The 13,077-nt window shown below is 36.4% G+C and overlaps 1 protein-coding gene across 10 annotated transcripts in view; it reads right to left on the minus strand.

The window, feature by feature from the left end:
• Window positions 1-3,930: 3,930 nt before the first annotated feature.
• Window positions 3,931-13,077, minus strand: part of Slc16a7 (solute carrier family 16 member 7) — a 142,086-nt gene continuing 132,939 nt past the window's right edge. For all 10 annotated transcript variants that reach the window (XM_075954803.1, XM_075954804.1, XM_075954809.1 and 7 more), the window contains 3 exons: window positions 10,846-10,989; window positions 7,622-8,434; window positions 3,931-4,867 (listed from right to left, as the gene is read on the minus strand). In XM_075954803.1, the coding sequence (XP_075810918.1) occupies window positions 4,590-4,867; window positions 7,622-8,434; window positions 10,846-10,989 (1,235 nt within the window). In that variant the 3' untranslated portion in view covers window positions 3,931-4,589. The remainder of the gene's footprint in view (window positions 4,868-7,621; window positions 8,435-10,845; window positions 10,990-13,077) is intronic.

The following is a 13,077-nucleotide window of genomic DNA, read 5'->3' on the forward strand; positions in this document are numbered from 1 at the left end:
CTAGGTTCTGCCAAACTAAACTCAATTATGAATTTATCTGACATAAAGAAAAAGCCACACTTATAACTTCTGGACCACAAACACCTTTCCAATCTCAGAATATTCAAGTCTAGACTAAGGAGGTTTTTCCTATTTGTGAACATGTGCCGTTCTTCCATGAAGTATATATAGCTTCAGGAAGGCTATTCTTGCAAATCGCAAATGAGCAAGACCCTCTGCACCACAGATGGCGTCATGCACAGATGACACCATCATAAGGAAAAGTGCGTGGAAACCTAGCTCCTCAAACAAGGTGGGACGCATAAGCTCTTCAAATGTCTAGCAAGAGAAGATGACAAAGGTAGTAATAGTTGTGTTCTCCGCTAGACGAGAGAACAAGGAGCATGCTCAGAGGAACTTGAAAACTAACTATTAGGAATATGTTTTGTCAAATAATGAAAATAAGTAGATACTATATTAATGAATTAAATTACTTTAATCTTATTAATCGCATAAATATTTCTTGGTTCCTGGGGTAATCCCATAAATGGGGTAGTCACTAAAATTCAAATTATCATGTTCTATAGTAAGTAATGTTTACAGTTTACATCACAGGTAGGAACAAATATAGGAATAGCTTATGTGTACTAAAGAACTTCCTTTACTCCAACTTCAGGGAAAATACATTACACCTGAGTCATATAAACATACCATCATTTATATGAGAAAAGGACTTAATGAAGCACTCTCAGCTGTTATATATAATCATTATTTGAGATAATTTGAACTGATGAGAGAAGCAGGCAATTTGAAATTATATTTTGCGTAAAGAAACTTCAGTGTCTAATGAGCAAATAATAAATTATAATATACACTGCAGTTAAGTCTCATTTCCCATATAAAGTTTACTCTTTTGCATGTCTTTTTATTTGCTTTTGACACTCTCAGTTGTGTGTGGAAATTGAGTGAATTCTCTAAGAACTTTCTGCTTTTAGATAAACCCATAAATTTTGGTTGGGCAATATACTATTTTTAACTCTAGGGAAATTTCCTGAGCTCTCTCCTCTCTCTCCTCTCTCCTCTCTCTCTCTCTCTCTCTCTCTCTCTCTCTCTCTCTCTCTCTCTCTCTCTGTGTGTGTGTGTGTGTGTGTGTGGTGTGTGTGTGTGTGTGTGTGTGTGTGTGTGTGTGTGTGTGTGTGTGAGAGAGAGAGAGAGAGAGAGAGAGAGAGAGAGAGAGAGACTCTATTATATCAAAGTAATGACTCCTAGTATGGCTTTGGTGTTAATATTAAGAGACACTGTGTAGGCAAAATGCATATCATGGATTTCTTACCTCCTTTACCTTGTATTTTCCCATTACACTGAACCAAACATTTAGGATAATTTATTATATTAAAGGTTGGAAATAGCCTATATATGAGTTTTTTCTTTGTAAGGCATTTTTGGAACAATGTAATTTCAACTAATTATAACATCTATATAAAATTTTACTTATACTTTTCTGTGTTCTAGATTGTCATGTTGTAGGGCTAGAAGCAAGTGAGTAGACAATTACACCCTTATAGAATACTACTGAGCATACCAAATCAAATTGTTTCATTTCTTTTTAGCTGTTCAGGTGGAGTGTGGCCACTAGAGTGCAGGTGCTTGGAAGACAGAAAGAAAAGGGGAACACTATGAGTCATGTGAATTTATACTGAGAAAATGTCATGTCTTCAATATGATCCATATTAATGCCTCTCACTGCCTCTTCAAAAAAGGACCTAGAAAGAAGACTAAGTAAGAATTAGTCCATACCTATTATTCTTTCTATGGATGATGAAAAATAGTTAAGGTTAAATAGCAAGAGATGAAAGATGCTCAACTAACAAATGGCAAATATATAAGCTAGCTAGTAACTGGAAATTAACAGTACGCTAGTTTCTTTTGAATAATAATTAGAACTTTGTGGGCATTTTAATGATAACAGTTTAGTTTCTTATCTTGAACGTCTAAAATCTGGTATTCCTCTGTGACAGGAATGTATTCAGCACTCAAGTTGCAGATGAGCATGCTAGCTACATTCCTCCTGTACTATGTGATTAGATAGGAACAGAAGCTTTAGGCCAACAGTGTTTGCTCAGTCTTTGAAAGATATTATTAAAGGAACAAGTATGTCAACAGATGCAGTTGGACCGGGAAGAGCAAACAAGTAGATTCATTTCTCTTACAGTTCTCTTGTTGATTCAAGCAATTTATGGCTTTAACTTAGAACATGTCTGTTACAGACATTCCTACTTAGAATGCCATGTTTCTGACATGACTCTACACACCAGGTCCTGTGCTTTGAGATCCTTCCACACCCTTAAAGATCAATGCAATAACCATCAGAAGTGAATTAAGGCAACTGAGAAGCAGCAAAGGAAATGCAACTTGGCTTTGGTTTGATTCATCAGCAATTGACATAACTAAACCTCTTTCCAAGGAGAAAGGAAGGCACCAGCCCCCCCCTACAGCATCTCTGCATGCAGATGTCACAGCACACAGGTGTGACTACAAATCCTATGGTCACTGCCTTACTGTTCCTCTTCTTCTGCTGTCTGACATGTATATTCGTTTAAAAAGGTATTTTCAAAGAATGCAAGGCATTCTTTTTGGAACTGTTTATGATTGACTAGAATGGTGTTTTTTTAATAACAGAAGTGGATATAAAAGGAATAATACACAAAAAAAGCTGACTCAAGATTGGGTGGAACCAAGTTAAAGAAAAGGACACTGCAAAAAAAAATGAAGGACATTGTATGCTATATGGTGTCACATATTCTCCTTATTCATTTCCTTAAGATATTGGCACATCCTGTTTTTTATTAAATGATTGAAAATCATAAATATCTTCAAAAAGGCAAATGTTAAATGAAGAAAAAGCAAATCTGAAAATATGAACCTGTGAACCACATTTAAAGTAGTGGATTAAATTTAGGACAAACTCAAACCTTTAATGCTGATGTCATGAAAGTGCATTGTCTAGGCAAAGTCTCCTAAGGAATAAGAATAGCACCCACCCTCTGCTGCAAAGACAAGAGGAGGGTATTGCTAGAGAGGTGTCACTCAATTGTAAATCACAGAGTTCTATCCATCATAAAATTAAACAAGACATATACAAATATTTGAATTCAGTTGATATTTATAGGTTAGGAAATCACGGATCTGTCAAAAGTGTCTTAGGAATGATTCTGAATCCCAGTTACTTTTGCTCAAGAAAACGAGAACATGCCAAAGTAACCTGAGTGACAACCCTTCACCATATCAATACTGTACCATAAACTATATTCCTAGAAGTCCCCAAACCTGTATTTTTACAAGTGTCTTTCCACCCAGCAAGCTCCAGTGTTCTGGCTCTGTTCTCAGACAACAGGCAGTCAAAATCAGTAGGGAGCAGAATTTTCAAGTGTTCCCTCTACCATGAGGCATCTTCAGGGACTGAAGTCAAGGCCTGGGTTTCTTTTCTTTTGCTTGTTTTAGTGACGAATTCAAAGACTGTAGTGGGCTCAATAATGACACCTACTCTTGTCAGTTCTATTCCTACAAATTACTCAGAACATTAAGCTTGTGTCATTACTTTGGTTAGAAAAAAAATAGAATCTTGCCTACTTGCAGGTGTCAACTAGGATTCTTGGTTATTTGGCTTGGTTATTGCAGCACAACATTGAATCTGGATTGAGCCCTGTTTTTGTTTTTTTTTTTAAGAGTCATAATTAAGCTGTACATTATGAGCTAAGATACAAATCAATGGGGTTTAGCTGATGTTCAGTCTCACTAAAATTCTAATTCAATTGATGTGTTAGGTAAAAATTGTACAGATTACTTGGGGGGGGGAGGTGTTCTCTTTTCCAGCACCAGGGACTAATTACAACCTTTAAAAAAAAAAAACGGTGTGCGCAGATTAATCAAGCAGGACTGTGAAAAAGGAGGTTTGGGTTTTTTTGTTTTTGTTTTTTGCCAAACTTATTTTACAAACACTTTTTTTCTGATGCTAGCAATCCCTTAATTTTTTAGTTTTTAGCATTTTGCCTTTCAATATATATTGTTATTTTAAAGCCACACTGTGAAACTGCAAACAAGTAAAACACATTCCCATTGTCTCCCTGGAGTTTTTTCTTTTACTTAAAAATGACTATAATAATCTTTTTCTTTCAAATTCATTTATTTCTTTATGGTCTCCAGATACTCAGTGTTTGTGTGGATATATATTCTATGTGATTCTTTGTGTGTGAAAAGAGAAATAATTGTCTTTAATTTACTTCATAACAATATCAAATAGAAAGGAACTTTGAGGAGAGACATTTTATGGAATTAAACATATGCTTAAGTAAGCCAGGCTTCTGAGATGCAGATTTCGTTCTGCGAATAAAAGTCAGTGAAAGATTTAAAAATTTTTCTTTCTCATCACAACACCCCAAGTCAAGTCTGCAAATAAGCCTCTGCATCGATTTTCTGTATACATCACCTCCAAATCTTAGTTTCGTTATTGTTTGTGATCATTTGTTTTACCTAAAATCCTTTCCAACACTTTGAAAAACACAAAGAAACTCATAAGCGAATTCATAAACACTGATTTGAGATGAGACATGTTAAATATTGCTTTCTCTTTCTCTGTCTGACGGAGGACTGTGTGCACCTGAAACTTTGACAGAAACATCGTCCTGTCTGGATTTGTTCAAAGCCTCCGATTCTCTGAGCGAATGGGTGGCTGATTTCTTCTTCCGTGCTCTCTCTCTCTTCCTTTCCTTGGCGAGGAGTCTATAGTTAATAGCGTTGCCGATGAACAGCCAAATGCCTGATACCACCACGATTGCCCCACTGGCTATGTACATAAATTTATAGTCTTTAGTTTTATCAACCAATTTACCTATAAGACAGAGAACAATTCTAAGTGAATCTGATAAAATGACAGCATCACAGAAACTTTCTCAGACAAACTGTAGTCCTCTTATTTAAATTAAAATCAAATCACACTTTAATATAGAAAATATTGTAGCTAATATTCCTATATATATATCAAATTGGGACAAATATCAAAAGGATTGCCTTAGCAGTGTATCACATATATTAAAATCTATTTCTGCCAATAAAATAAGTGATCAAGATAAAGTAGACATACACGTATTTGTATATTACTACATAGGAATATGAGGCATATTTTGTATACAGGCATGTGGCATAATATGTATTTAACTATTACGTTGCATCAGATACTTTGAGATCACTATTTTCCCATGTTTCTTGGTTACTTTAATTTAATAATGGAAACTTTATAATATTTTGGAAGACCCGGTCGTCTTTGGTGTGGCTCACTACCGGCTTCGCTGTGCTCATCAGACTGAGCATTTACCTGTACTAAACTCCTGTGTCGTGACTATGAAGTGATCTCACCATGTGAACTACAGATGCTTTTTTTACAAAACTGCTTCAATTCTTTAGTTATCAAAACAAGGCCTGGCTGCGTTCTTTTCTTTCATCTTCATTAAGACCCATTTTATTAAATATATGTGTGTGTTTCTGTGTGTATGTATTTGTATGCATGTATTTCTGTGTGCCCCTTTGGGGCGAGAAAAGGAGTTACAGACCATTGTGAGTTCCCTAAGGTGGGTGCTGGGAACTGAATTCTGGAAGAGCAGCAAGTACTTTTAACTGCTTGGCCATTTCTCTACTCCCCAGACTGTGAACTTTAGATGAGGCCACTTTACAGCTCACCCTTTAAATCAGGTTGTAGAGTGTTCTCACTCAATCTCTTCCATAGGTGGTATGCCACTTTGGAAGTTAAACACCTTGGTTTTATTGAATCTGGAAGTTAACCTGGAAGAATTCCTTGGTCCCAATGAATTAAAACTAGCCTGGTGTCACTAAAGTTAAAGGCTAGCTGACATTACGACATTTTTTTTAAGCTCATGTTTAGTTTTTCCTTTTATTTATGAAAGCATTGTTTTCTTAATAACTCCTAAGGACAAACTTTGATGTGAAGAATTCATAACTGTGATGTAGACAAGTGCCTCAGTCCCCATGCAAACTGACTAAAATATAGTTAGCACTAAGTGGAGCCACTTGAAATATTTGCCCACTTGAGAACAATTTTCTGGTTTAATTATGAACGGTTGCCTATGTGTATTTGCACTAAAACACCTACCACCTAAGGCCTTTGTGCTTCACACTGGCAGAGGGGCACACAATACCAATAAGGCCTGACAACGACTTGCATGTCTTTCTAATCCTTAGAAAATAAAAGATGGAATTTCAATGATAGCCTTAAGACTGAAGAGATAATGAATTTCCCATCTTCACCGAAGCTTCTTTATGTTCTAAAGAAAGCAGCTGAACAACTGACTATAGAAGGATGACAAATTGATATCAGCAAGGCTTTGAGTGCCAGGCGGGCGGACTAAACCCAGGTGAATGAGTTTCCATTCCATGTTCATTACACATGTACAAGGATTGTTAGAGATTACAACCGCAACCATCAGCATCACCACCACCCCATCATCAAAAACGCTTAAAATCTAACACAGAAGCCAATTTTAAATTAAATCATGCATGTAATGCATTTGCCATTTGCCTTAGTATTTTAAGTTTAAGTTGTGGAACTATCTGTCCTGGTTTCCTTCCAGGAGTGCTCTCACGTATATTTCTAAAGGAAGCCATAAAACAATCCTTACAAAAATCAACAAAAACCCAATGTTTCTATTGTAGCAATTTTACCCTTTTTTTCTCCCCCTTTCTGTCTTATCTTTCTCTGTCCTTCTCCCTTCCTTCTCTCATTCTGGCATCTTACTTTCTTTCCTCCTTTTCTTCCTTTCTTCCTTCATTTCTTTCTTTTCTTCTATTTTGGGTTTGTTTTTCATGACAGTTTTTCTAAGTAGTTTTGATTGTATTGGAACTTGCTCTACAGACCAGGCTTGCCTTGAACTCAGGCCTGCCTCTTCCCCCGAGTGCTGGCATCAAAGGTGTATTCTACCACCACTGGCTATGTTTTTCTTTTGTTAATAAAAAAATCAGGCTATTTTCTCAACTTTTTGATGTGATGGTAATACATAAATCTGATTTCCTCAGTAGGAATTTTAGAATAGACACTTCTATAGACAATTTAGAAATCATTTCACATATTAAAAGTCTACATGTGGTCTTCATCACTTATTAATATGTAACAGATATTATTTACTCAAAAAACTAAACTTGAATGCATTTTTCTTTATCTTTGCATTCTGTATCAATGATATAAAAGTTAGCTACCTTAAGCAAAAACTCAAACCAACATAGCTAATGTACTGTCATAAAGACCCAGATTCTAATCCTTTCAGGATAATATTTTATATTTTTGCTCATTTCTATGTAAGCAAAATATGAATCTGTTCATCAAAAAACAGTCACACTTTATTCTTGTGATATATTCTTAAATAATAAAATAATTGATGTACATAAAAATCCTGAAGTTATACTAACCATAAATCTTATATAAGCTCATAATTTTCTAAGTCCAAGATTTTGAGTGAAAATTTCAATTACAAAACCTCTCCAGTCTTTTATACAACTCGAGTTAGTCAAAGCCACATTAATCACTGCAAAGGAATACTTCTTCACATATATTTAGGTTATTCTTAAATATTCTTACCAGCTATAGGAGGGCCGAGAAGAACGGGGCAACACTCCATAATGGTGACAAGTCCCACGGCACTGGAAAACCTGGCAGGTCCAACAAGGTCCATAAGAGTTTCAAAGAGGACACTGCTAACACTTCCAAATCCAAAACCAAAGACTATAGAGTAGACCACCAATGCTGCGTAGGTATCTGCCAGGGGGCAGAGGAGATGGCATACGCCAGTGAATATAACTGCAAAGCTGAAGAAGTACTGGATGCGTGGACGGACTAACTTGGAGTTGGCTATTAATCCTCCCAAAGGTCTAGCAAACATATCCACAAAAGCCATCACAGACAGCAACAAAGCTGAGTTATATTCATCCACTCCTTTGTCTTTAGCATATGGAGCCAAGAATATAATAGGGGCAAAAAACCCTAGAAACATAATGACATTTCCAGATAGGTAGATCAAAAATCCTCTATGCTTAAAAAGGCTGAAATCTAAAAATTTATTAATTTTTTCTGCTGTCGATTCCTTCCTGACTTTCTTCATAGTTTCATTATGTCTTGAACCAACCTTACTTTTAGACTTTGACTGACGTGTACTTTGCTGGACAGGTCTCATGAGGCACCCAGCCACACAGGAGTGCAAAAATATGCCTCCCAAAATCAAGAAGCTCCCCTTCCAGCCGTAACTGTTAAATAGGTACTGATTAAAGGGAGCCAGCGAGCTTAAGAAAACAGGACTTCCAGCCATGGCCAAGCCGCTTGCCATGGGCCGTCTCCTATAGAAGTATTTTCCGAGTATTGTTAAGGCTGGTTGCAGGTTGAATGCTAATCCTATACCTAAAATAGAAAACAAAGGGGGAAAGAAAACACAAGCATATTATATCACTCTCCAAAGAAATTCCTCAAAATGTGCACTATACAGAATAAGAGAGACTGGTAGCAGTGGATTCCAATCTTTGCGGATTACAAGTGGAAATATAATTGTACAAAAAACTAAATTGGTTTTCATAAAAACAAACATAGTAAGAATGTTTTCAGAACCCTTTATTTTAAAGAAGTAAGATGGGAAACTACTGAGGTATGACAGAGATACAACAGTATAGGCTACAGCAAAAATATAATTATGAATTCTTAACCAGATCATATAATCTCACAGATAAATTAACCCCTTCCTTCGCACACAGGCTTATATGCAAATAAACAGGCTCTATTCACCTCTAGTGAGAATGCGGATAACTCTGTTAGTGCAGTGGAATGGTGCACAAACTACAAGACTCCCAATTTTCAACCATCTTCTACCTCCCCATAAACATTCCTTTCAACACCATGCCATAATAAAACAGAGAAATAAGTTTACCCCATTATTTCATTCCACATCCATCTCATTCTAAATTGAGCATCTAGAGATGGGTTGAATAAAAATATTTTTGGAATATATTTTACTTTAGGGAGTTTTAGTTGATTCTTTGGGGCCAAGAGCCCACCATGAAATCCTTGGCAGTGCTGGTCCCACCTTTGAGAGACAAATTCCCTCTTTCAGATCACCCAGACATGACAGTATTCAGCTGCATGTATGAATCTTTCTTTTATAAACAGACAAATTGACTTATGTAAACCACCTTCACTGCAACATTAGCATTGGTACTATTCTATTTGTAAAGGCCTCTTGAGGTAGGAATCCTTTAGCCTACTAATTTGAATGAATTGAAACCATGTTGCTAAATGGTTAAAAACTCAACTCTGTGCTACACAACACTAAGTCCAACTCTTGATGACATTTTTCTGAAATAAACTTTCCCTCAAAGCTGTGGAAGGAGTCAAAACTGTAATTTAGGAAAAACAGGCTGCGACCCTCCCACTTTCTTTCAAGCACACCACTGAGATATGCAGACTGGGAATAATGAGACTGGTTCCTATCAGCTTATGGAGAGGCGGCTTGTAAGCAGAGGATCTGAACTAAAAACCCAGGTATCAGATTTCATTCATCTTTCTTCATTTTCTCCCTGATAAAAGTGGAGAACATTTGTTTTTAGATGTTATGTCAAGAAAACTGATACACCAGTGACAGTGGGACCCAAACACATGAAATTGTTTTGGAATAGGAAGAGTGTCCGTGTATAGGTATGTTCTAGCATAGGAACATCAAAACCATGACCTCTTTAGTACACCATCGCTCTCTTCTCTGCTGAGATAGAAGATAGTTAGGACATAAGGGACATATGGATCTCCTCTCCACAACAGCGATGCTGAGCTCCGATATGTTATGCTTAGATTTGGCATTTAAAGGGTTTTCCCATATAAAAAGTCAGATTAACATAGAGAGGGTACAAATACAGACATTTGTTGTCAGTATTATTGTTTATTGTTCTCAGTTTGCATCCCAGGTAGGTCTTGAACTCACTATAGAGCTCAATCTAACACTGGACTCAGAATCTCTTGCCCCAGTCTCCCTAATGCTGGTCTGTGCTGCATTTGTACCACAATGTCTGCATGGCAGCCTGCAAAGCCTGGTGTCTTCGTCAGATGGTTTACAGGTATAAATGTGGATGGATCTCAACTCAAACATGAGACAAAAATGTTCATTTAGCCCTTAGTATCTATTCTTCTCTTAAAACATGAAATGTAGATTGATAAGGAAAATAAAAATTATGCTCGTCTATATACAGTTTATGTTGGTTTAAGTGAAAGGGACTTCCTCATGAAGCAGTGTGATGTCATTCTCGACATTTCTGAGAGGGCTGGTAAAGCAGGAGGTTTCAATAAGGGGAAATAGATGAAGGCTAAAGAGGTTTCTCAGTCACTCATTAAATCACAATTGCCAGTCACTTTATTGTTGACGTTAAATCGTTGTTATCCCAAAATATATACTTGACACTATTTTTAACTTATATGGTAAGTCAAATACTCTAAACAGGAATAAAAAATGTTTCATAAACAAAGTTGTTATACTAGAAGGTATTTACAATATCACATCAACTGACTCAACAGGAAAAAGTAACCAAGTCAAAAACAGTCAAAGCTTTTTTTCATGTCCATATCTGTGGAGTGACACATGACTGTATGATAACTTTTAAAAATCATTTCTTAAAATGAAATGTTTTGCCCTAAGGTGGGAAGTACTTTAATGATTCAGGTTAAAAGACCCCAGAATAAACTTGCTTTTTAAAACAAACTGAAACAAAACATTAAGAATTTATAACTTCTTCATACTTTTTATACCATTTAGATGAGAGCAGAACCCGGCTCACCTCCAATTAAGCCAATTGTGAGGTAAAGTTGTATCACACTGTTACTGAAGGAAGCCAAGATCATTCCGGTACAGCATAGCAACCCTCCAGTTATCACCACTGGCCGGCTGCCATAGTTGTTCACCAAGACACTACTGACAGGGCCTGAGGTAGAAAAGTGATAAAGAAATATTAGTTGAGGGGGACAAAGACTCTTCCTTAATATGTCTTTGTTCTGAATGCCGGGAAAGTGCAGTTTAGCAATCAAGACAGATTAGTTCATGTGTGGTAAAATTGGGACTATCTAATGTGTCACGTAGACTGGTTTGTTTTTAACTTTTAGTTTTGCATTACTTTTTTTTTTTTTGAGACAGAAGTCTCAAATTCTTAGAAAAAGGGTGATTCTTCTGTCCCAAAGTCCTGATTATCTGGGACTAAAGGAAAGTATCACCATTAGTAAAGCTGATGAGTTACTTTCTTTTATTTACTTTATAAAAATTTGTTTTATTTTAGTGTGTTATGAAGTGTGTGTGTGTCTAGTGTGTGTGTGTGTGTGTGTGTGTGTGTGTATGTGTGTGTTTGTATTAAGGTTAGGAGAGGTAATTAGATTCCATAGAGTTAGTATTACAGCCGCCAAATGCAGGTGCTGGAAACCAAACTTAGGTCTTTGCAAGAGCAGCAAGTACTTTTAGCTGCTGAACCCACTGCTCCGATCCCTGGTAAGAATTTTTTAAAACCACATTATAAAAACACACTAAAATAAATTGGAAACATTTAATATGTATAGTTTTTAAAACTGATACCAATCAAATGTAATGCAAAAGTTTTCAATGGAACCCAGCTAAACAGGCCTCAAACATCTCTCCAACGGTGACAAAAATCCCAGAATTATATACAGCTTTGGTCTACATTTCAGAAATAATGTGTGTGTAGGTATATAAGTTATTAACTGGAGCTCACGTTCTTAGGTACACTCAGATATAGTTTTTCTTTAATACCATATTTTGTTGACTCTTATTTTTTCCTAATATTTTATTCTTAAAATTATGTGTGTTCAGTGCATACATGTATGTGTGCGTGTGTGTATGCACATGTGTGTATGTGTGTGTCTGGGCATATGTGAACATGAACACATGCATGCATAGGTATAAACATGTCAGTGCCGATGCCTTCAGAGGTCATAACAGGTTATCAGGTTCCCTGGGCTGCCATGCTTTGAAGCTATCTTTCAGGCCCACATTTCCTTCATTTAAGATTCTGATTGTGGTTAGTCCACAGCAACGACAACCCCACTAGTATAGCTATCACATTATACATGCTTAGGTTATATATTACATTCCATGATTTATAAGACCATGAATAATCATTCACACATTAACCATATGAAACACACTTTAACCATATGAAAATGAATACCGACTTTGCCCCAAAGTTCTTTGTGTGACCCGTTCTCTAAATGACATGTAAGCAGCAGCATGAAAGCTTACAGAATGAGGTCAGCTCCTTGGAGGAAGCTGCCTGAGGTAAGAGGTAATCCTACCTCCCTGGCAAAGAAAACTCTGAGGCCTGAGTCTGAGACTCAAAGGAAGGAGTTTCAGGAATAACTTACAGAATTTATTTAACATATATTTCCAATACGTTTGGGTGGGTGTACATGCAAATAAGAACACTTGGGAATAATTAAGATCATTAATATCATGCATATTTAATTAACTGCAGGGATGCTGTTTTAGGAGTTATAAAATAGAAGTTCTGAATATTAAAGCATTGTGTTTTACTTGTGTAGACAGCATTTACTTTGCTGTCTTGCAAAATACTAATGCAACTTAATAAGTGAACGCACGTGATGAAAGTCGTCTTTCTACAATCTGCCGGTGAAGAAACAATTTCCTTTGACATCTCTTCCGTACCTGAAAATTACATTTCACCTGCTACTAGGAGTACTGCTTTATGGAAAATAAATACAACATTAGGTCAGAATTGTCAGTCAAAATCAGATCTAGAAAAATAATTTTTTTTCCAATGCTTCAGAACAGGGTTTCTCTGAGTAGCTTTGGAACCTGTCCTAGAACTGCCTTTGCAGACCAGGCTGGCCTCGAATCACAGAGATCCACCTGCCTCTGCTTCCCGAGTACTGGGATTAAAGGCATGCATCACCACCACCCTCGAAAAAAGTAAATTTTTAACCTATAGTACAATTTCAAATTTTGCTGAATTTGATCATATTGTATTTTAAAATATTTATGTGGCTAA

This window comes from Microtus pennsylvanicus, chromosome 20 (genome assembly GCF_037038515.1).
Source record: "Microtus pennsylvanicus isolate mMicPen1 chromosome 20, mMicPen1.hap1, whole genome shotgun sequence".
NCBI lineage: Eukaryota > Metazoa > Chordata > Mammalia > Rodentia > Cricetidae > Microtus > Microtus pennsylvanicus.